The 23,766-nt window shown below is 37.6% G+C and overlaps 4 protein-coding genes across 4 annotated transcripts; 1 reads left to right on the top strand and 3 right to left on the bottom strand.

Annotated features, from left to right (window-relative positions):
• Positions 1–72: 72 nt before the first annotated feature.
• EJ05DRAFT_479615 (KEX1 protease precursor) lies at positions 73–3,378 on the bottom strand. Its single transcript, XM_033744711.1, has one exon. It carries the CDS (start codon positions 3,000–3,002, stop codon positions 510–512), a length of 2,493 nt encoding a protein of 830 aa, XP_033596518.1. The 5' UTR covers positions 3,003–3,378; the 3' UTR covers positions 73–509.
• A 192-nt stretch (positions 3,379–3,570) lies between these two features.
• EJ05DRAFT_514095 (uncharacterized protein) lies at positions 3,571–9,124 on the top strand. Its single transcript, XM_033748496.1, has 5 exons — positions 3,571–3,874; positions 3,923–6,688; positions 6,739–6,984; positions 7,032–7,136; positions 7,192–9,124. The coding sequence occupies exons 2-5, from the start codon at positions 4,046–4,048 to the stop codon at positions 9,049–9,051; spliced, it is 4,854 nt and encodes a 1,617-aa protein (XP_033596517.1). The 5' UTR covers positions 3,571–3,874; positions 3,923–4,045; the 3' UTR covers positions 9,052–9,124.
• Positions 9,125–9,396: 272 nt separating this feature from the next.
• EJ05DRAFT_479613 (DUF336-domain-containing protein) lies at positions 9,397–10,054 on the bottom strand. Its single transcript, XM_033744710.1, has one exon. The coding sequence runs from the start codon at positions 9,969–9,971 to the stop codon at positions 9,516–9,518; it is 456 nt and encodes a 151-aa protein (XP_033596516.1). The 5' UTR covers positions 9,972–10,054; the 3' UTR covers positions 9,397–9,515.
• Positions 10,055–10,113: 59 nt separating this feature from the next.
• Positions 10,114–12,536, bottom strand: EJ05DRAFT_479612 (glutamyl-tRNA synthetase). Its single transcript, XM_033744709.1, has one exon. The coding sequence runs from the start codon at positions 12,396–12,398 to the stop codon at positions 10,275–10,277; it is 2,124 nt and encodes a 707-aa protein (XP_033596515.1). The 5' UTR covers positions 12,399–12,536; the 3' UTR covers positions 10,114–10,274.
• Positions 12,537–23,766: the final 11,230 nt, after the last annotated feature.

The following is a 23,766-nucleotide window of genomic DNA, read 5'->3' as shown; positions in this document are numbered from 1 at the left end:
AAAGAGTCATCGTTTGACGTTGTCAGGGGCGTAAAAAGATTTCGAAGAGTTCGTCTCATTTACGCTGTGAGAATAGTAGAGGCGGTAAAGTCACCCTTTCGTTCGTTCGCCCGCGCGTGACTGTGTGTGTATGGGCGTGTGCCGAATTGACCGTCGCCAGGTAATAGTTTGTCTGCTGCCTCTCATATTGTGTGTAAGCAACTACATATAGTGAACTTCAAGAAGACTGAAAACAAGTGGCCGGGATCCATCAAATGCAAGTATATGTGAAAGATCGGCTAGGGATGTGGAGAAACCGTGGAGAACAACAAATTATGGATCAACACTGTGTTCAAAAGGAACGAAGATGATCGTAAGGCCGAAGTAAGTTGTTCAGTATGTGCGACTGACCTCGCGATGACAGTGGTAGACAATGCGGTCACACACGATCAAGTGCGATATTGGCAGGATCTGACAACATGAAATAAAGGCTTGTCTATGAGAAAATAGTAAATACCATCGGATGGTCATTATCTGGCTGGTCCCGACCCAGACCCTTCACTCCCGCTATCAACGCCATGTTGTAATCTGCTCTTCTCCGTGTACTCCTCCGCGTCTTCATCATAGCCCTTCTCATCGCGGTAATTGTCATCCTCATCATCATCGCTGAAAAGATCCTCATCACTACCACCGGCGAATGCATCATACAATTCCCCTGCACGTTGCTTTCTCCTACCAGACCTCAGACCAGTGGTCGCACCGTCTGCCTGGTCTTCGAGAATCTCGAATTCGTAATTTTCGCGGGCGCTGTTAAGCAATCTTTGGCGTCTAGCAATAAAGAAATACGCTGCGAGGCTACAGCAGAACATGAGGATCAAAGCAACAGCGCCATAGATCCAGATTTGGGTACGCTTAGATACGCCAAAGGTCGGGAATGGAGATGGCAGGAAGTTGTCCTGTGTCGGTTTAGGCGTCTCTTCGGGCTTTGCAGTAGGCTCAGTGGAGGAGGGTCCAGCGGTGGTACTTGGTCGCTGGTTCACGGGACGTTCGGGGTGGTCAGTAGGGTTGCCAGGTGCAGGATCACCAGTCGGTGTGGGCACAACAATAGTAGTCGTGTGCGGCGTCACAGTGTTAACCTCATCGTGATCATCGTCATCGTGCTCCCCAGGGATAGGACGCAGCTCTTGTATGTCTGCATTATCGCATTCACCCCAAAGCCGAAGTCGCCAATCCGTGAAGTTTCCCGAATGTTCATTTTGTACGGTATCTTTCACAATGACAATCCATTCTCCAATGCCGGATTCGCCCCAGTGAGCAACTGACATAAACGTCCAGTCAACGTAACCGCTTGACGCCTCATCGTTCTTGCGAGCTGTTGCAAGATGGCTGACGATACCGCTTGGACTTCGTAGCTCGACACTGAGATCGCCTCGTCGAGTGTGCTCAACATTCATGGTGAGGGTGATGTGCTCGACCTTATCGAGATTGGCTTTCTTTAGAGCTTCCTCTGTGACAACGAATGTACTTGCAAGGCCCTGATCGCCTTGTGGTATCTCGTGCTTCACGTGCATCCAAGGAGAATAATACCATGCTTGTGGCTTGACAGTCTTCCAATCCTTGGCTTTGTCAATTAGTGCCCCAGCGTCCAACTTACCGTATCCGAACTGATGACTAAACTCCCGTCCTAAAGCAGTCACTTGCCAATCGCTAGTTGCTTCAAACTTAACCGCGGTCATGACAGTGAGCCACTGTACATCTCTCCATGACAAATCTGGCCGGGCTTCGAGAAGAAGTGCGTATATGCCTGCCCCAAGGGGCCCCGCTGCCGATGTACCCCCATGTTGTGCTGTGCACTTGTTGGCGCCAACGTCCGTTGTATGAATCGCTTCGCCGCTGCCGCTACTATATGTAACGACAAGCTGCGCAGAGCATTGCTCCGAGTAGTATGGGTGGTTGTTCTTCTGGTCAATAGCACCAACTGTGACACTATATATGCTGTTCGTGTAGCCGTCGAAGTTACAATTATCATCGTTTGCCGCACCGTTTCCGGCCGCGAAAACATAGATCGAGCCTTTACCACCTCGGCCCTGTTGGACAGCTGTAACCATTGCTCTCTCGATTAGGATACCAGGCCCCTGCATAGTTTTCCCATCGTCTGGTGGTCCCCAGGAACACGAGTAGATGTCGTTCAATTGCATCTTATAGTTGACGGCCAGAGCTTCATCGGCGTCGGAGATCTCGCCGGAGAGAATTCGCACGCCCGATACCCTTGAATCATAAGCAACACCAACACCGCAAGCATTATTCTTGCCAGCTGCAACTTCGCCGGCACATCTTGTTCCGTGCCTATCATCTGAAAGCCGCGGCTTTGGCTCGGGACCATGGTCGTTGTAGTCGTATGAGCCTTCCGCAAAGTAATTGTCCCGGAGGTCATCGCTGTCCATATCCAGTCCATCATCGACAATGCATACAGTTGAGTTTTTACCAGTGATTCCTTGCATCCAGACTCCGGTCACGTTGAGATCATTCCCTGGGGTATGCGTATTGAATAGATGCCACTGTTCATTGAAAATTGGGTCCTGTATGTTCAGCGTCTCGGCAATCTTCCGCTGAGCAACGGCAGACGTGTCTTCAGCAGGCAACCCTTCTCTGGGTACCAATCGGGGCGCAGTTCGCTTCACCATCCGAGGCTTTAGCTTCTGCTTCTGGTTGAATCTGATACCATCAAGGATGTGCCTATCGAGACCGATCTCCCTCTTTCTCCTGCGCCTTTTTAATTCTTGTATGGCATCTTCAACAATGTCGCCGTCATTTTTCCCGCACTTAAAGAGATGGTGGTCTTTTATTGAGCCGAGTGCGCCTTCATACAGGAGACCGACGTGATTCGCGAACTCAGCTGGAGCGATGCTCGGGTCTAAGTGCACAGCATAATAGTCATGTGTATTGTAGTTCCGTGGAGGTAGGGAGTCTGCAAGTACGGCTGCAAGGCTGGCAAGGACAGTGCAAAGAATGACTGGGCGCATGGCGGTGGAGAAAGTCAAGATCTCGAACTGTTGGAATTAAAGGCCTCCGCATGCGTAGAACGTGGTCAGCCGAAGAAGATGAGAAGTTCGCTGGAAGTACGCGATGCCGAATAAGAATGCTGGATTCCTGAGGTAGATATGGTTTGATTATCGCAATGGACAAGTACTTCGCCCCCGTCAGACTGCCTGAGGTAGAAAATGGACAGCGGATCAAAGGGAGGTAGAGTCGAGTAGTGTGTACAACAACTTCGTTGACAATACGGAAGATGAGAAGGGTAGTGGTGTTTCCGGTTGTCTTCGAGGTCGCTGTGGCTTTCTAGCAAAGGGAGGAGGGAGGGCTGATGTTGACTGTAGCCATGTATAGGTGTAGTATTCAGTGATGAAACGGTATGCGATCTATCATCTGGCCCGGACTTCCCCCTGGCCGGTTCTCCGCGCCGCCCCATGGATGGCCCCAGTCAGTTTTTGTTGGCTACTGGAATGGATCGGATGGATGTATTGCAGCCTCAGGCCTCTTTCCTATGCCCTGACCTGCTTTGCTTTCTCCTTCCCAGCCCCAGCCTCCTCTCTAGCTTGAATTATTACCTGGTGAACACAGTTCAGAGCTAATAAACTTCCATATATATATATCCATGCTACAGACGGGCTGAATCGGAGTTTTCGCCTTATATTCTAACTAGCCTTTTTCGAATCTCCTCCAGTCTCTTCTGCGTCCCATCTCTCCAGCTTGTCACGCAATCTTCTGTACTCCTACATCCTGCGCGTGCCCATCGCTCCCGACCCTGCGACGATCGATCCGGCCTGCCATACATATCGTACGTTGACGCATTGCCTGTGGTGGAAGCATTGGTTTTGCTTGAATATAGTTGATCGTCAGTTGTCAAATAGCTGTCTGTAGACTTGCGGATTAAGTCTTCTAGTGTTCCTGGACAAGCTTGCTCCTCCGAGCTATGTAGGAATATCTCTGAGGCCTCATAACAGCTATACCTACTCCTGCCCCCGATTCGTATTACCTGACGTACAGACACATCAGTAGATCAGATATGTCGCACCGCCGAAGCAATAGTGTAAAAGTCTCTCGCGGAGCACTACCTCCTCCTGGTCCTGTTCCTGCTGAACTCTTCCGACTTAAGAAAGGAGATGCGTCTAGAGCGACGAGCCAGAGTCATCTTACAAAAACGTCACAGGAAGCAGGAGAATATGTACCATATGCGTCCCGTCAGTCCTATACCTTGGCTCCGTCCGATAGTGAGGCTGTAAGAGCTGGCCCACAGCGCAGGAGACAAAGTCCCCTAAATCTCCCCGAAGCTGGGGCACCTCTCAACCTACCGCCAAGTGTCCCAGACGCTCCAGCTCCTCGGCGACCTGGACCACCATTAGCCTATCGCGAGCCGTATAGCTTGCGTGAGGCTGCAATAGTTCCCAGTCCTGCAGATACCATAAATACGCCGGCATCCGTGCCACAAAGCTCAAGTGACAAACGACGCAGCTCTGTTCCCGACCGGTCTCCCCTACAGAAGCTGGAAGTCAAGCTTGATGACATTAGCAAAGAGGAGAAGAGAGCCAGGGTTCTGGATGCAGAACTTGCCGCACAGGAACGCAAAGCTGCAATTGCCCGTGCAACACAACGCTCGGTCAGGGATGCCACCGCGAACAAACGTCCACCTCAGCATCCTTCCATTCCCGACAACGCGGTCTCCCCAAACGAAAGACGACATGTCTCTGTCCCAATCCCAGCAACAGTATCACAATCTAGCTCACACCAGGGAGCACGGAGGAATACGCAATATAGCCATCAACAGCAACAACAACAGCAGCAACAACAACAGCCAGAACGCTCTTCATTTGGGCGTCCATCGGGGCCTGTATATTATGGACATCCTGACAAGACTATATATCACCTCCCACACCGTAACTCAGCGCAACCGAACATGCCACGAGGACCAAGCTACAGAGACCGCGAAGCAAAGGTAAAGTCCATGCTGGATCCTCACGTACAGCGCGAACCATTCAACGTTGATACTTTTGACCGTGGAACAACTGCACTGGGGTTGGGACTTTCAGACGTTGAGGACCAAAAATCGCGAACTCCGAAGCACCTCCGCGCTGCAGAACAGAAACCATTCAACCCTGCTGAGCCACAAGAATGCGACGCTGGTCGGTCACCTATGCCAATTGAACGGGTCAGAATTGCCAAGCAGACACATGAAAGTTCCAGGTCTAATGAGGCAGATATTATACCTGCAAGACAGAATAGTCCCGGAGAGCTTCCTCTTCGAGACGATTTTATGCCTAAGCAAGTTCCAAGCCGTGATCAATCTAGGCGTAGATATGTGTTACCACCTCAGTCCGCTACAGGACCACAGGCTCGCGGCCAAGTAGGCTCTCCTGTAGAGAACCCCGAAGAACGCGAGGACAGTACACATCGGACGCGACATAACATTGCTCACCCCTTTCACAGGCACCACGATCTGGAGCGACGCTACCAAGCGCCAAAGGTTCTGGATGAGTGGAAACGCGGAGGCATTGCAAGTCTGCGAGGCAAAGATCTTGACTTGGACGACGAAGAGTACCAGGCCTGGTTGGAACGTGGTGGCTCACAAAAAGGGCGACGGAAATCGTCCTCTCAGTCTGCCCCAGGAAATACCTTTCGAGATACGCAGTATCAGCAAGACCGCGCTCCTACAATGTTCAGCCCCCAGCTATACCTCAAGAGCGGTCCTCTACTGCGCTTTACGGGCATTAAGTCGGAGTCTGCTGGTAACAATTTGGGTAGAGATATCTGGCGTGGCAGCGTCATGATTGTAACAACCGACAGTCGATCGTCTTACCAGACTGTCCCAATTCTGCGAATGTTCAAGCAGCCAATGGAGCTTTCGTCACCTCCTCCGGAACACGTAGATATTGCAAGCGGCCAGCACCTGGAGCCCTGTTATGTGGATCCCTTGGCTGGGCAAGTCAAAGCATCGCGGTCAGGCAAGACCCTGTACGTGAGACCTGTACATACATTGGAAGAGCAGCGAGACTTGTCAAGGATTGAGGACGACGATGGCCTTTTCGAAGAACGCCAATCGGCGTCTTATCACAGTGTACAAAAGACTTCCCCGAGTACAAATAATAGAGACTCACAAAAGAAAGACGGTGAACGTATCGGAAAGTATTGTGAGGTCAGAGGGTTTCGGCTGCACAATGAACGAGGTTTCACTTTCTGGAGATTTAATCTCGAGGTTGAACTAGGCCCCCAGCAGACAAGAATAGCATATCGAATCAACAGTGGCCCCGCCATTGGATTCTGGGTGCCAGCGAGAGGTCAGAGTATGAATATCATGTTCCACAGCTGTAATGGGTTCAGCCTCTCAGTCAATCCGCATGAGTTCTGCGGCCCAGACCCGCTGTGGAGGGATGTTCTCAATAATCATCAGATACGCCCATTTCATGTTATGGTTGGTGGTGGTGACCAGATATACAACGACGCCGCGATGAAACAGACACATCTGTTCCAGGAGTGGACGGAGTTGAAAAATCCGGCACACAAACACAACGCTCAATTCACAGCTGAGATGCAAGATGAATTAGAAGAATTCTACCTTAACCGCTACGCAATGTGGTTCTCTCAAGGTCTCTTTGGCATGGCTGCTTCCCAAATTCCGATGGTGAACATTTGGGACGACCATGATATCATAGATGTATGTTGAATTTTTTGGGAGAACATATACCCTTCGCTAATGGCTCTCAGGGTTTCGGGTCGTATCCACATGGTTTTATGCGGACCCCAGTCTTTACTGGCCTAGGAGCCGTAGCCTACAAGTTCTATATGTTATTCCAGCACCAGAGCGTTGCTGACGAGACGGAACAAACGGAGCCGTCCTGGTTACTCGGTGCCGCCCCGGGGCCATACATCAACGAGCTAAGCAGAAGTGTATATATGTCTCTTGGGGGTCACATTGCTCTCCTCGGCCTTGATTGTCGAACAGAACGGACGGTAGGGATCAAATCCTGCAATCTTGTTCCTGCTAATCCTCAATCTAGAACAACACGGTATTAAGCGACGAATCTTACAATCTCGTGTTCAGTAGACTCAGAGGCGAGATTGTAAAGGGGAAGGTAAAGCATCTCCTAATCCTTCTAGGGGTGGTAAGTGGAATGAAATAATCTTAATCAGAATATGCATATTGATTTGGAACTTCAGCCAATCGCATATCCTCGGTACAATTTCCTAGAAAATATTCTCACCTCAAGAATCATGTACCCGATCAAAGCTGCAGGACGCATGGGCTTGCTTGGTAACATCGTCAACAAATTTGATGGGGGCGTTGAGATTCTTGACGACCTAGATGACCACTGGACAGCGAAGCATCACAAGGCAGAGCGTAATTACTTCATCCAGGACCTTCAGGAATTCGCAGCCGAGAAGTCTGTTCGCATCACCATTCTCGGAGGCGACGTACACCTTGCTGGTGTCGGGCAATTCTATAGCAACAAGAAACTCGGCGTCCCCAAGGATCGAGATCACAGATACATGCCGAACGTAATTTCATCTGCAATTGTCAATACACCCCCGCCGGATGTTATGGCGGACGTTCTGAACAAACGCAATAAAATTCATCACTTGGACAAATATACCGACGAAGACATGATCCCAATTTTTACACATGATGTCGACGGCAAACCTAGAAATAACACTCATTTGCTTCCGCGGAGAAATTGGTGCTCAATTAGGGAGTACCAGCCAGGCCGTACACCACCACCCACACCACCTTCCCTTTCTCCAACGCCTCCACGTACACCGCTCATTGACGATAGACATATATATCCTCCGGGAACGATAAAGCGGGTGCTTTCTAACCGTCTTCCTGCGCGTATAGAACGTCGGCTGTCCGTCCGCAGTACAAAACCGCCCACAGCTTTCATGACACAAGGATATGCACCAGGACGTCGGAATAGCTTGCTTGGTAGCATACAGCGTCGCTTGTCTACAGGTAGCAATGCGGCACGCCGCCAGTCAACAAGCGACATACCTGATGATGGAGCAAATTTCCATGGCGCTCAACACAGAACCTCCATGGATGTTCGACCGAACCCATTCCACCGTCGGCCCACTGGTCTCTCTGAAAAAGCGGCCTTACGAAGCGATGATCCCGAGCAGAGGCAGGGACGTATTGACTTGCAGCACGGCTTGGATATTATCATCAATGCGGAAGTCAATCAGAAAGACCCTGCTGGGATCACAGCCCCATACCGGCTACTTGTGCCTGCACTTGACTATCGTGGTCCACCGCCAAGACCATCACGGGACGATAGGAGCTCAACACGTTCATTTGCGCCCTCTCTCTCTCCAGACTCTATACAGCAGAAGGCGAGCATCGGCGGCAACTTGATGTCGAATATAGTACGGCGTCTCAGCACTGTAACTCGCCATAAGCCAGACATGGCCAGGTACGAAGAGAGGTCAGAAACTATAGATAGCGCTGAATCGGGGTTGCCAAACAGACCGATCAGCTTCTCTACCAGATCTATTCCGCAACCTGTACAGCTTCCTGCGCCTTCAACAAAGCAAGCTTCCACGTCCATTGGGCCATCAACAAACGATGGAGCTGCTCGACATCGTGACCCAAAAGCACAGCTATATAAGTATCTTCCCGACCCTGTTTATGCGGCTGATCGTAAACCACCACTCTCACGTACGGCTATTCCAAACTCGGATAACTCAGGTAATTCGGCTCCACGCGCAGTCCAGGGAACGTCATATCAAGGGGTAGGTCGTATCCGCGGACCCGATAGACAAGTTGGGGAAGAGCCCTTCGTCACTGTAGCTCGCAATGGAGCCATATCTAAGAAGCTGCAGAAAATGGGTATCCCGAATCCGAGATCACACATGGGAGATGGAGATGAGTCTATTGGGCAAACTAGCGCGACGTATAACCCCGTGGGTGATAGGAAATTTGAGCGCGAGATAGATTTTCAGTACGGTCAAGACAATGATAATGAGAGCATGCTGACAGAGGAGTATGAAATGGCACCGCGGCGTAAAGGGTGGAAATTTTGGTAACAAGAATAATTGAGTCTACAGTAGACCGAATATAGTAATAGCTTTAGTAATGGCTATAATGTTTATCAGTCCCTCAAAAGTCCAGTGTTTACATTGATGCAAACCCGGTCAACCTTCAGCCAGACATTTCTTTTATGGGCTATTCTTACGTCTTTGTCTTCAACGTTTGCGCGTCGAAGCTATTGCGCAATATCATGCGAATAGTAGCAGAGTTTTGATACACGGACATTAGCCTTGTTTCTATGCTGGTGACTAGCGTGTTGCGAAAAAATTGGAAGCATTCAGTCTTTTCCTCTATGTCTCGGGATAGTAGTGGGCACCTAGTACTGACGACATGTTAGAGCTAGACACTTGACAGGTGTTATCTCTCTCGATTCCTCAAGGTCCGGCTAGCACCATGGTAGCATGAGCAAAGAAGACTAACGTACTTCATGGACGAAGTCTCTTATAGGTCATGGGCGCAACTATAGCTTCGCCTTAGATCCAATCCTTACAACTCTCTCAATGGCTTCCTTCCCTCTGGTAGCTACATCTTCATCTTCTGCTGGCGTACCCGTACTGCATCCAATCGCACCAAGAACATTGCCATGTACATCCACAATGGGACAGCCTCCTGCGATTGTTGTAAACCTCCCCCCATTACTATTCCATATACCAAAAGCAGCACCCCCAGGCCACACTGCTTCCTTATAAACTGATGTCGGAACACGGTGGCCTGCTGCAGTAAAGGCTTTATTGATGGCGATATCGATGCTTGTAATTTTTGCACCCTCCATGCGTTCGAAGAGTAGTAGGTGAAGATTGGCGTCGACGATGGCGATGTTCATAGGGATCCCAATCTCTATGGCACGATGTGTGGCAGCGATAACGGCTTCGCGCGCCCCCTGAAGAGTAAGAATGGGAGGAAATTTAGTCGCCATGATATTTATTCTGTTCTCGGTGAGTACAACTATAGAAGAATGAACAACATACAGGCGATGGAATTCCCCCAAAGGCAGCTAATCAGCGACCCGGCTATATCATGTCAATGGCGCTAGATAGCGCATGGCCGAGGTCTATCTATTATATGTGCATAGAACATGGATTAGACCATAAAGCATCATATACTAGTAATCTTATGACTTTATATGTAATAAATATCCTTTTCTTTTATCTAACTACTAGAGCTTGGAAGCCTGAGGAAGATTGTCTTCAAGTTTTATTATGATTTTAGTTCCATATTGTCACGATCTCCCTGAAGGAATCTCAAAGAAGGTGAGCCTCGAGTCCATCCTATTCAAGCAATCAAGCCTGTAAAAACCCTTGCGTTCGAATTGAATGATCGATCCAAATGTAAGCTGTGACACGTTACAGTCCGCTAATGCCCGATGCCTGAATTCAGTCCGTTCGGTTAAGAAATCTTCGAGTTTGTCGCTTTTTTCAAGTTTGTCCTTAGTGATTAGGTAGTCAAATCTCACAAGCTCAATGGGGACCAGATTTTCGGGAGATGCCGCAAGCCAGGTGACCTTTTTTTTCGTCTTCTTGACGTCACCCTGAAGATACAGCTCAAGAACCAGATTTGTGACGATCCCGCCGCCTGGATTGCAGGTGATTTCACGTACGAGAGCGTTGCCCCAGTTCATCAAGGTGATCTCCTCATTAATCTCAAAGGAATGACCGTCAGTCTGCTCGATAATGATGTTTCCACCGTAGAGGACTGTTTTCTCACCAAGCTCAGGGACTTTGCCATGTTTGGGCTTCTTACTTTTGATTGGGCCATTGACACCACGAACCTCACAAGCGATCGACTGTGTTTCGTCTATGGCTGTATGCCGTGGCGCGACTTGATCGATTTCTTTCCTGTTCATGGCCCACAGTGCGCCCCATTCAAGGTTCAGGATATTGCGGCTTGGACCTTGCATCAAAACAAATGCACGTAGTGGAGCTACCATCATGCCACGGCGGAGTATCCCTCTGATTGTTGGCATGCGAGGGTCATCCCAACCCGAGACTTTGCCTTTTACGATAATGTGAGCAAGCTTACGCTTGGAGAGAAGTGTGCGCACGAAATTCATGCGGGAAAAGTCCCAGATGGGCACTCTTCGTAGGCCAAGGGCTTCTTGCATCCATTCGTACTGAGCGTTACGATCTCTATACTCGTTTGTGCGCAGGGCTAAGGTAACCCCCTCGATGGAGTCCAAGATTGGAGCGCAGAAGTCGTATGTCGGATAAATCTTCCACGCTGTGCCGGTCCGGTGGTGAGGTAACTGATTGCATCGGTAAATCACCGGGTCTCTCATGGCGCCATTGGGAGAATCGTAGGCGATTCTGGCACGCAAGCACCATCTTTGGCCCTCATGGGAACCGGACTGCATATCCTTAAACCGCGCTAGAGTCTCTTCGATACCAAGATCGCGACATTTGCTGGGACGACGATTCTTCCGGTCCTCGTCTCCTTTTCCAAGCTCAGAGTCATCGGCAAAAGCTCTGCCAGACATGATCATTTTGATAGCATAGTCATACATTTGCTGAAAGTAATCGCTAGAAAATGTTGTCTTGTCGGGATAGATTTCCATGACTTTGAGGTCTTCGGTAATCGAATCTTGAAATTCTATCGATTCTTTCGATGGATTCGTGTCATCGAAGCGGCAAATAAGAATTCCACCCTCATTCTTGTGTGCAAAGTAGTCATTCAAAAGGGCTGCTTTTGCATGCCCGATGTGCAGATATCCAGATGGCTCAGGAGGAAATCGTGTCACAATTGGGATATCGAGCTGAGGAAGGCCAAGGTCATAACTTGCTCCAGCCGCGCTATCTGTGTATTTTTTCTTCCCTGTCTGACTTGCGAGCTCATATGCTTTCTCAGCAACCCAAGGCATGGAAGTCTCCACATAGCGATACCAGCGCCAAACGTTGTTCGAGGCCTTCTTGACTGCATTTTGCGCGATATGGTTTCCACGGAGGGCGCCCCAAATCGCGAGATCTGCAGGTCCAACATCGTAGCCGGTCACGAAACTTCGCACCAGCAGATGTCCATTCAGTTGACTGAGAAGAGGTTTCAGCTCCTGGTAGTCGGGAGAATTTAAATCGTTGCAATACGTAAGCCATTGTTGGTTGTGATCTAGGGTTTCCTTGTCCAACTGGAAAAGATACTCCAGGACTGCTTGGTCCACAACCACTGATCTATCCGATGTTCGTAGTTGGACGACGGACCCATCCGGAAAAGTTTCGATATCACCTTGCTGGTTAGTGATCAGTTCCACCAAGCCTCTTCTTTGGTAAGAGGTGCAGACAAGCAGAGCTGGTAAGATCCGCGCCGGGTTGGCTCTCACAGCAACGTCGAGGGTGATTGCTGGGACAAGAGTCATTCTGGCCTGTAGAGAGATGATAGATGTAAGTAAGAAGCAAGAGATAACAGTTGCTAGAATTAGTAGACTAACTGTAGAGGTAAGCGCTCCAGGGACCATACCACTCCACCAAAATGGTCGAAACTCGAAGCTACTGCGCTTAGAGGGGGATAGAGGTTACTATAGAAGGCGTACCTACGTAGCTATACGTCTCTAGCGCTTAGCTTATAATATAACTAGTGATTTCATTTCATGGGTTGTTTTAGATATTACTAGTAAATACTACTACTATAATATATAGATAGCTAGTATAAAAATAAAGTTATTAGATAGTAGAGTACTAGTATAGCTAGATAGAATAATAGAGTATATTCTATTATAGAACTAAATTACTACTAAGCTCTATTATAGTAGTAGTAGTAATTAGAGAATATATATATATATAAAGATATACTAATATTTACTATATATAACTATTTATTATTATTTATACTATCTTAGCTCTAATATATAGAGCTCGAGTTTAGCTATTAGCTACTAGTAGTTATTTCTAATAATTACTATATCTTCTCTCTTTAAGAAACTATCTTTAGTAATCTAAATTATTATATACTTTTATAGTTTTAGACTACTTTTAAATAGACTTTATCTTATAGTATATATTAATACTAAGTAATTTATATATAGTATTTAGATAGTTAAGTTTCTTAGAGTATATCTAATATATTACTCTTTACTTATTAGAAATTAGCTAAAGACTAGTCTATATCTAGATATATCTTAGCTAACTTAGCTAGAGATAGTATAATAAGTAGTAAATAGTTATATACTAGATAGATTAGTATCTTAGCTTTATATATATTATAGACTTTAGCTTTATTTTATCTCTAGTATTATATAATAGAGCTAAGATAGATAGTATTAGAACCTAGTCTTAGATATAACTATATCTATATATACCTTAGCTAACTTAGTTAGAAGGTAGTATAATAGATAGTAAATAGTTATATACTAAATAGATTAGCGTCCCTTTATATATATACTCTTAGATTTCTATTAAAAGAGTTTAGTAGTAATTTATTCTATAAGAGAATATACTATATTATTCTATCTAACTATACTACTATCTAATAACTCTATTCTTATATTTAAATTACTATCTATATAGTACTATAGTTAAGATAGTCTAACTAGAACTAAGAAGGTTAATATAATCTACTATAGAGATAAGTAATACTATATTAAATAATAGAAATTCTCTATAATTAATATTAATTCTAGCTATTTCTAACTAAGAAGTAGAGATATTAGACTAAATTATAGAGCTTTTAGATAAAGAAATAGTAGATATACTAAGTAACTTCTAATAATATAAAGCTAGATAATAAGTTATAGTAGAGCTATATAAGATATTATAATAAACTATTACTAAACTATAGAAGTATATTATTAGTTAAATCTAAGAGATTTAAACTCTTAAAGAGTAGATAGAATATATAAAACTTCTTATAAAGAGATAAGAACTTAAGGAGTCTCTTAAAGAACTACGCTAAATAATAGTAGATAGATAACTTTCTATACTAATTTAGATAGAATTAGTTTACCTACTATTAGAGTTATAATAATCTACTATACTTCTAGCTACTTTATTACTAATTTACTCTACTTCTTCTCTAGATATACTAAAATCTAAGAATCTAACTATATTTATAGAGAAGAACTAAAAGAAGTAGAAAGACTAGAAAAGAGACTATAAAAAGTACTTCCTTAATAACCCTCTACTCTTTTTTACTAAAGTATAATATATTTTATTTAGAGAATAATATCTAGACTTATAATTCTATAATTAATAGAATAGATAGAAGGAAGTATAGCTACTATCTATAATAACCTAGGAATATCTAGCTATATTTATACTAAATATCCTTAGAATAGATAGAGAATATAAAAGAAAGATACTATCTAAGTTAAGAAGTATAGTATAATATTAGGGCTAACACTAGGGTAGACTTAACTAGACTACTATGGTCTAGTACGGTCCGTAATAGGTGGACCTAGGTTAAGTTAGCTAGATTAAGTGAGACTACTATATAAGTAGACTATATATACTTAATTTCTACTCTTTAGAAATTAACCTTATTATAAGAGTAGACTACTCTTTTAAATATATTTCTAAATCCTTCTATAATCTATTAGACTACTATTCTATATCTATAATCCTTATATTTTAATTTCTCTTTATATAGCACGACGGTAGTTTATAGAAATAGCTCTAACTGCTTATTATAATACTTATAGTACCGCCTCTTATAGTAGACCTTCTTCTAACCTAAATAAGGAGAATAGTCTATCTATAACTACCTCTACTAATAACTATACCTTATAGACTATTATACTAATAACTTATATAATATTCTATATAACTATAGAAGATATTATAGAATATAAGAATAGAGTCTATTATACTCTATCCCGGTCTAGTTTAAACTATACTAGATCTAACCTTAATATAAGGCTAGACCTTATTAACGTTAATAAGTTAATCTATTAGAATTATCTAATATTAACTATACCTTATAATAATATATATACTAGACTATATAAAGAGAGATAATAATAGATTTAACTTAAGTAATAACTATATAAACTTAATAAAGCTTAAGGATATACTATAAGACTTAAAGCTATATTATACGCTTTAGTTCTAGTAATAACTAATCTATATTTATATAGACCTATACTAACTAAAACGGTCTATTCTAGTCTACTACTATCCTAATTACCTCGACCTAAGAAACTATCTTACTTTAATAGTAAAAGTAGAAAGAGTTTCTATATATAGACTTATTAATATAGCTAATTCTTCTATCTATTTATAAACGATAGTAATAAAATTAGATTTATCTAGAACTACCTTAATCTAACGCCTTTAGAACATTAGATAGTATACTAAATTAAATATTCTAAGAATATCTATAACTAGGATATGTTTACTAAATTTCTTCTCTAATATTTTAGTAATAGAGCTAAATAATATGACTAGGCCTAGGGCTATATCTTTAAGACTCGATAATAAGATAATTAGTTACTATTATAACTTCTTAAATACCTTTAGCCTCTCTAGAGAGAAGCTTAAGAAGATTATATAATTTAATAGTATAATAACTTTAAATAGTCTCTTACCCTAAATATAAAGAACTATCTTAATCTTATAATAATAATTTCTATAGATCTCTAAGCTCTTATAAACCTTATAGAGTAATACTAGTATATAATAAATAATTAACGCCGTGCTAGTATATAACTATCCCTAATAATCTAATCTAATATAAAATTATCTAACTAAAACTAATTTAGTAATAGATCTCGCGGTATATTATAAGACTACTACTATATCTTAAATTTAAAACCACGAGGACTATATCGTAGGTCTCTCTACTAATTAATATCTTAAGATATAAGAACTAACTTACATAAATAACCTAAAGTTACTTACTATATCTATAGTAGAATAGAATATATAGTACCTAAGTACTACTTAGAAAAACTACTAAGTACTAATATAACTAACTAATTAGTTATATATTATAAGTACTAATAGCTAGAATATATCGCGTCTAACTACCTAGTATAGAATATAAAAAACTAATAGTCTATAAGAAACCCTTATAACTTATAGACGTGACTATAATAGAGAGATAACTAGTTAAATAGTATATTAAACTATAGACTAGACCTATTAAGGTCCCTTATAGATAATATTAGACTATAATACTTAATAGTAGTTTAGCTACTAATATTATATTAACTTAATAAGTATAAGAACTTAGTATTAATATCTAAGCTCTAATAGATACTATATTCTATAGTATCGATAGTTCTATTAAGTTATATAGTATCTATACTATTAAATATAGTATCTAGGATAGCGGAGGGAAATAGAAACCCTACTATTTAACCTTTATTATAGTAGATAGTCCCTTTAATATAATTCTAGGTATACTATAGCTTAAGAAATATAATCTAAAACTAGACTTCCTTAAGAAAATAGCTAGCTAGCGTATAAACCTACCTTAATAGAAACTAGTATAGCTTATTAATAATAAATAATTCTATAAAGATTATAAGAAGGTAATTTCTACTATCTATATACTCTTACTTATCTAAAATAGTAAGCTTAGTATTAAAGTAGATGAAAACCTACTATATTAGTATAAAATATACTAATATATTATATTAGTAATTAATTCCTCTAAACTACCTTAATACTAATCTACTAACCTTACTATTAATCTTAAAGATAGCTAGTAACCTCTATATAGACCTATCTACTCTCTTTTAGAACCTAAATTATAAGTCCTTTAAGAATATATTAAAAAGAACCTTACGCGAGAATAGATTAGATCTAGTATATCTCTAGCTAGAGCTCTAATTCTCTTTATAAAGAAGAAGAATAGAAGCCTCTATCTATATATTAACTACTATAGTCTAAATAATATTATATAAAAGAATTATTATCTACTACCTCTTATCTCTAAGTCTATTAATAGACTAGAACATATAAAGATCTTTACTAAGCTTAATCTATATAATATCTACTATTACTTTTATATTAAGGAGGGTAAGAAATAGAAAACGGCTTTTAGAATCTATTATAGATACTTTAAGTATACTATAGTCTCTTTTAGACTAACTAATATACTAGGTACCTTCTAAGTATATATTAATAACGCGCTAGTAGATCTACTCGACATGATATATATCGTATACCTAGATAATATTCTTATCTTCTTAGATAATAAGAAGGAGTATATCTAGTATATATATATAGTCTTAGATAGACTAGAAAAGTATAAGCTATATATTAAGCTATCCAAATATAAGTTCTATTAGAACTATATTAACTTTCTTAGCTTTATTATTACTAACTAAGATATAATTATAGAGAGAGATAGGGTTACTACTATTATAGAATAGCCTAAACTAAAATCTATCTAAGATATATATATCTTTATTAGCTTCGCTAACTACTATTAAAAATTTATTAAATACTTCTTCTATCTAGCTATACTACTTAATATATATACTACTACTACTAATTTATCTATTATAGTCTATAGTAGATAGAAATAGTATAATATTAAGTCGTAATCTATTAAATTAATAGAGATTAAAAGAATATCCTTTAAGAAAATTAAAGAGATATTTATAACTACTCTATTACTAGTATACTTTAATCTAACTAAATCTATTTACGTTAAAACTAATATATTAGAATTTATAATCTTAGATATACTCTTCTAGCCTAGACTAATAGAGTCTAAAAAGGTCTAATAGTATCTAGTTACGTTCTTCTTACGTAAGATAGCTAATATTAAGACTAGATATACTATTTATAACTAAGAGCTACTAGTAATAGTAGAGTCGTTTAAGTAGTAGTAATATTATCTTAAAGGTACTATATATAACGTTAAGTTACTAACTAATTACTATAACTTAAAGGAGTTTATAAGTATAATAGTTTTAAATCATTAATAGGTTTAATAGGCTAAGTAGCTTATAAATTTCTACTTTATAATCTACTATCAATCTAGAAGTATAAACCTAGCTAATAGAATATTAAGAAGACCTAACTATAAAGAAGGCGCCTAGAATTATAGTAGCTATAGAATTCTAGAGTAGCTATAGATCTAACTCTTAAGGATAAGGTTAGATAATAAGTTATCTAATAATTAGTAAGATACTAATACTAATACTAGTAATTAAATTTATAAGACTAAAGCTAGTAACTAAAGATATAGTACCGAAGTCTCTAGCGAGCTATTTATTAGTACTATTAGAAAGGGCGATAGTACCTAGTATATATATTAAGTAGATCTTACCTAGTTAATTATAAATCTATAAAAGATAGACCTAATAGTTTTAAAGTTATATAAAATATAGTAAGATAGGTTATTACGGACTAAAGTAGACTATAAGTAGACCTTTATAGACGGCTTACTCTACTATAATAGAAAGTACTATATACTAATAGATAATATATAATTTACTATAGTTAGCCGATACTATAATACTAACCTAGTAGAATATTTCGGGTATATATATACCCTAAGCTCGATTTATTAGTACTACTTTTAGAACGATATACCTAAGTATATTAAAGAATAGATAGCTACTTATCTAATTTATTAAAGAATAAAGGTATCTAGGTATAAGCTACATAGAAATTTATAGTCTCTACTAGTCCCTCTCTTTATATAGAAAGATATTATTATAGATTTTATAGTTAACTTACCTCTAAGTAAGATACTTAGAATAAGTTATAATTTAATTCTTATTATTATAGATAGACTTATAAAGATATCTAGGTATATCTCTATATAGAAGATAATTATATTAAAAGAACTAGTATAAGTATTCTAGAATAAGATTATTAAGGTCTATAGTATACTAAAAAGGATTATTATAGACTAAGGGAGTATATTCACGTCTAAATTCTAGACGTTATTCTATAAAATAGCCGGTATAAATAGGAATATATTAATAGTATTCTATCTATAAATAGATAGTTAGATAGAGTAATAGAACTAAACACTTAAGGTCTATCTTCGTATATTCTATAATTTCGAATAAGATAACTAGGCCTCTCTACTAAGTATAGTAGAATTCGTATATAATAATAGTCGTTATAGTATAATAGATATTACGCCCTTCTAGATAAATCTAGAATATAGTCTAAGGATAGGTTTTAAACCTTATACGGTCTAGTTTAACTAAATAATAGATATTAACGTCCACGCGTAGAAACTAGCGATTAAAATCTTTAAAACCGTATATAACTATCGTATAATAATCTAGTAAGTAAATAAGTTATATATAAAGTACTATAATAGATTAGTTAAAGATTAAATATATAAGAAGAGAGACGAAGTCCTTCTTAATATCTATAATATATAGATATTATAAGTAAATAAAAAGCTTAACTATAAAATAGCTAGTCCCTTCTAAATTAAATACTATATTAGTATAAGAGTCTATAAGCTTAATCTAGGAAACGATATAAAAGTCTATAATATATTCTATATCTTATTACTTAAAAGGTTTCGATCTAACGTATATAATTATATAAATATATAATTATACTCTATTATACTCTAAGATAGACTAGACGTATATAAAGTAGACTATATTATCGAATATAGACTTAATAAGAATAGTATCTAGAAGTATTAAATCTACTAGAAGAACTATACTAAGGATAAGGATACCTAGAAACCTATAGTATATATCTTAAGTACCGTAATATCTATATATAAATAGAGGTTATAGAATAATATATTACTACCGTAAACCTAGCGCCGTTAGAGCCGTTATAAAAAGAAGAAGGATACCGTAGAGAACGAAGTATTAAATTACGAATCCTAAATATATACTAGGAAAACTCTATAAGGTAGCCCTATAATTCAAGTAATACACGGTTACTAAACGCGAAGAAAACGTAAATAACCGTTATAGGCACGCGACGCGATATATTATAATAGAATAATATAGAGAAGTCTAGAATAGACTAATATAGACTATTATATATGAGAAGAATATAGGACTAAGAAACTAAAAAGGTACTCTACTACGGAATTAAACTCGTAATATATAATATAAAAGGTTAGAGTACCCGAACTAATAACTACTAGACTACTAGTTTGGGTGCTCTAATATAATTTAGAGAGATAAACTAATTTATATATAATACCTATACTTAAGTAACTTAAAGGAAATTAGAACCTAAAATTTAATAGTTATAGAATAAATAGGAGCGTATATAATATTATTAAGTTAAGAATTAAATTACTAGAGAACTAGTAAATAGGTATCTAAACGGTCTAAAAAGGACTAAAATAGATAGAAACTAGGTAGATAGAGCTAATATATACTATATAGAAACCCTAGTAAATAGAGCTATAGAGCTACTCCTCTATCTTATCCTCCTCTTTAGAGTAAATTAACTAATCTAGATAGATAATATAGCGGTAGAGGTTAGATATCTTATCCTCTAGAGTAGATATCTAATTAACTAGAGTCTAGTAGAAGGAGAACTACACGCTAGAGTAGAGCGACTAGATCTAAAGTTAGCTAATATAATCTAGAATAATCTAGAATAGAATATATACTCTCTTATAAGGTAACTTAGAAGGAGAACTAGTAGATCTCTTATAAGACCCGTTAGTAGTATAAGTTAGATAGAAAGAGATACTATAAATCTCTTCTACGGCCTTAGTAGCTAAAACTAACTTCCTAGAATAGGTAGTCTAGATACTAGAAATCTTATAGTAACTAAAAATTATAAGCTAAGGTTAATAGTAATTAATAGTTTCTAAACTTATATTTTAATAACCTCTAGAAAGAGCTTATAGCGCTCCCTAAACTCTCTATATATAGAAGCTAGATAACTACTAGAACTACTAAGAGTCTTATAGACACGAAGATTATTATATATATTTTATATATAAATAGAAACCTAAAAATATATTAGTATAGATAACTTTAGATTACTCTAGACTAAAATAGCCTAATAGACTTATCTAAAGATAAACTTTACTAAGAATAGTATAGTAGTAGTAGCGGGTAGAGAGCTTAAAGATTAGATATATAGATCTATTATAGTTAGTAGAGTAGTAGCTAATACTAGAGTTAGAGCGGAAGAGATATTTAGAGCTAGTCATATAAGCCTTAATATACTTAAAGTATATTAAACTATAGTTTACTATTTTCCTATAGCGTAAACCGTGACTATATTTAGTATCTTTAGTAATCTAGGCCTTATTATTACTAGGGCTAGGTTTAAAGTAAATATTAAGGTTCTAAAAGAATCTAGAGTAACTAAGTTAGTCTATATTAGACTAAAAAGAGAAATAGTATTTAGAGCGGGGCGGTAAAGGTATAAACTCTTAATTATTATCTATAATAAGATCTTCTTTATTCTCTAAAGAAGATAGAGTAGATAGATAGTATAAGTAGATATAGATAGGCTTTATAGCTATCTCTTCCGTAATACTAGTACTAGAATTATCTAGATTAGAGTAACTAGTAGCTATATTAGTAGTAATAGTAGTAGTAGTCTTAGCTATCTTCTTCTCTAACTTAGAGCGCGCCTTTATACTACTATAATAAGTAGATTTTTTAGCTAGTATAGCCGGGGTAGAGGTAATTCCTTTAGAGTAAGTCTTATAAGAGAAGAAGGTAGGCTTAGAAATAGAACTAGTATTAGATATCTATATATATATATTAGCTAGAGATCTAAGAGTAGAATACTCGCTTAGTCTTAAAGGCGATTAAAGAAGCTAAATTAGTAACTATAATAATATAAATAGATTATATAGGACTAGCTCTAATAAGAATAGACTACTCTAGATCTAAATAGATCTAAACTAAAGGAGATAGTATATAAATTAATAACTTATCTTAAGAGTAAGGTAGATATACTAAAGAAGAAAATTTAGAATAAGAGAACTAAATATAAGCTTAATTAATATAATAGTTATATAACCCGCGGAGCTATCTCTAAGATAGTAGCTAGAAAGTAAGAGATAAGCGCGTATATAAATAAAAGTAAACTAAAGTTTAAGTTTACTAATATAAAGACTATTAATAATATTATATAGATTTAATTAGATACGTATATAAATATAACGCTTATAGAATTATAGATTTATATATAGCTAAGTACTTTAGAGCGAAGTATAAAAAGAAGAAGAATATTATTAGGGCTAATACTAGGGTAGACTTAACTAGACTACTATAGTCTAGTACGGTCCGTAATAGGTAGACCTAGGTTAAGTTAGCTAGATTAAGCGAGACTACTATATAAGTAGACTATATATACTTAATTCCTACTCTTTAGAAATTAACCTTATTATAAGAGTAGACTACTCTTTTAAATATATTTCTAAATCCTTCTATAATCTATTAGACTACTATCCTATGTCTATAATTCTTATATATAATAACCGAACTAGATATCTACTTAACTACTATAATACCTATAAAACCTATAGAATAATATCTCTACGCTATAGAAAAATATTTATATATTCTAGTTTTATAAAGTACTACTTCCGTTAATCTATAAAAGACTAGAAATAGTATTATTAGATTTTAACTATCTATATAAATTAGAGAAGAAAGCTAATAAATACTATTATATCCTTAAGAAATATAGCTCTCTAGATAAAACTAATAAACTCTATATAGATTAGAAATAAGATTAATTAAATATATTTAATTAAGAGTAATCTTACTATAATTAGTACTAGAAGAGTATAAATTAGAGTAGAAATATATTAAGAGAATACTAAAATAATTAAGATAGTACTTCTTAATATAGAAAAGAATAAGATATAGATTTAAATATAATATCTATTATAAAATAGTAGGATTATAGTATACTTTATTACTATAAGTATAGAGAAATAGAATATATTTTATCTAACTATAAGAATCTAAAAAAAGAATAGACTAGTATATAAGATCTAATTATATTCTTAGCTAAATTATATATACTTAGAAGAAGCTATAGCGTCTTCTAGTAAGTAAAGACCTAATATTACTAAAAGTATTATTATCTATAGTAAATAGTAATAAAACTATATAGGCCCTTATAGATACTAGTATAGAAGATAACTATATTTTATTAATTCTTATAAAGGAGTATAGATTATTATATAATCTTAGTAAGGTTAGCTAAACTATTATAGTTAATAGATATAAAGTTAGAACTTTAGATAAAGCTATAATAAATTATAAAGTTTATAACTTAAAGATAATAAAATAGTAGATATCTAATAAATTTATTATAGCTAATATTAGCTAATAGAATATAATTCTAGAGATACCTTAGCTTAAATATCTAAACTCTATTCTTAATTTTTAGAAGAAAATATTAATATTCTATTAATATTATAGTAAATTATACTAGTAAGTTATAACTGTTAGTAAGAAGATATAGAATCTTACTATATAGATCTAATTATTACTAATCTATCTTATATTCTTATTAATTATTAATAAAGATAAGGATAATAGTAATAATTAGAGTAAAGATATACTATCTAATATATATTTATAGTATATAGATATATTTTCGGTAGAAGATATATTACTTCTCTCTAATTATAGACTATATAAGCTAAAGATTAAGCTTAAAGAGAGAGTAGACATCCCTTATAGTCTACTTTATCTACTTTTAAGACTAGAACTTAAAGTTCTTTATAAATATATTAAAGAATACCTTAGAAGAGACTAGATATATTATAGTATATTATTAGCTAGTATATCTATTCTCTTTATAAAGAAGAAAGATAGAAGTTTATATCTATATATTAACTATTAGATA

The sequence above is a fragment of the Pseudovirgaria hyperparasitica genome (genome assembly GCF_010093815.1).
Source record: "Pseudovirgaria hyperparasitica strain CBS 121739 unplaced genomic scaffold EJ05scaffold_17, whole genome shotgun sequence".
Taxonomy (NCBI): Eukaryota; Fungi; Ascomycota; class Dothideomycetes; order Acrospermales; family Acrospermaceae; genus Pseudovirgaria; species Pseudovirgaria hyperparasitica.
The sequence above is the reverse complement of the archived record's forward strand: the minus strand, read 5'-3'. Positions and strand labels throughout refer to the sequence as shown.